The following is a 924-nucleotide window of genomic DNA, read 5'->3' as shown; positions in this document are numbered from 1 at the left end:
GAACACAGAGGAAGAGAAAAACGTGAAACGCCTCTTATGTCATCTAACAGCAACCCTTGGCTCACGGTGTTTCCGCTCAGCCTCATCAGCAGGTTATTAAGCTGCAATTAATTAAGCAGCAATTAAACGGTAGCACTTACTGTACACACACTCGCTGACTACCAAAACAGGTTTCAGATTTTACTGTTGTCAGTAACAATTATTAAATTTCTGCCGATGGGAAGTTTAAGGTTTTCTGACTCCTCTCCATACAAAACCTGAATGCCCTTAGAGGCAGCAAAAAGTAGAAAAACAGAAAAAGGAGACTCCAGCTAAGCCACTGCTTGGTGGTCCTTCACTAAGCTGAACTACCACATGATTGCTCCGTGACCACATGAAATTCTCTCCCCCAATCCATTAATTGTGAAATGTGGTAGATGCTGAAGTGTTAAACTGGGGAGCAGGTGCTCTCACTCGGCTAGGTAAACGGGAGAGAAAAATGTTTCTAATCCGTATTACCCAGGTAAAACAGTGTAAAAGGTCACAACGTTCCTGAATAAGGTGTGCCAAGCAGCAAGTAAGCTTCCTTAGATGTGTTAGCAAGATGTTTAAAAAATAAAAGAAATATCAGTTACGCATGCCAGGAATCCACAGACCAAAATGGATATGCAGCTTTCAAGTACTGCCAAGGTCTGGCACTAGGAGACAATAGTCAGCAAAAATAACAAAGTGTCAAGAGAAAACCTAGAGAGTACACAGTAAAGCCTGAAGCACTCTTGCAATATAAGAAATGGAAGGGACAAATACCAGCGTGTTCTGCTGCTATCTTAAACCTTTGTGACGCGTGAAACTGTCCGAGCGCGAGGCAGCTGGGCCTACGCACTTGTTTCCCAGGCTGTGACTCTTCCGGTGCCTTGGTACAGGAGGTGTAGGTAGACTTGCTGC

At 43.9% G+C, this 924-nt stretch overlaps 1 protein-coding gene across 1 annotated transcript in view; it reads right to left on the bottom strand.

Moving 5' to 3' along the window:
- The window catches only part of LOC103804384 (ras-specific guanine nucleotide-releasing factor RalGPS1-like), a 28,038-nt gene that overhangs the window by 7,173 nt on the left and 19,941 nt on the right, over window positions 1-924 (bottom strand). Inside the window, exon 5 of the mRNA XM_009076996.1 lies at window positions 813-924. This exon is cut by the window's right edge and continues 59 nt beyond it. Coding sequence (XP_009075244.1) covers window positions 813-924 — 112 coding nt within the window. The remainder of the gene's footprint in view (window positions 1-812) is intronic.

The sequence above is a fragment of the Acanthisitta chloris genome, unplaced genomic scaffold, assembly GCF_000695815.1.
Source record: "Acanthisitta chloris isolate BGI_N310 unplaced genomic scaffold, ASM69581v1 scaffold9376, whole genome shotgun sequence".
Classification (NCBI taxonomy): Eukaryota; Metazoa; Chordata; class Aves; order Passeriformes; family Acanthisittidae; genus Acanthisitta; species Acanthisitta chloris.
The sequence above is the reverse complement of the archived record's forward strand: the minus strand, read 5'-3'. Positions and strand labels throughout refer to the sequence as shown.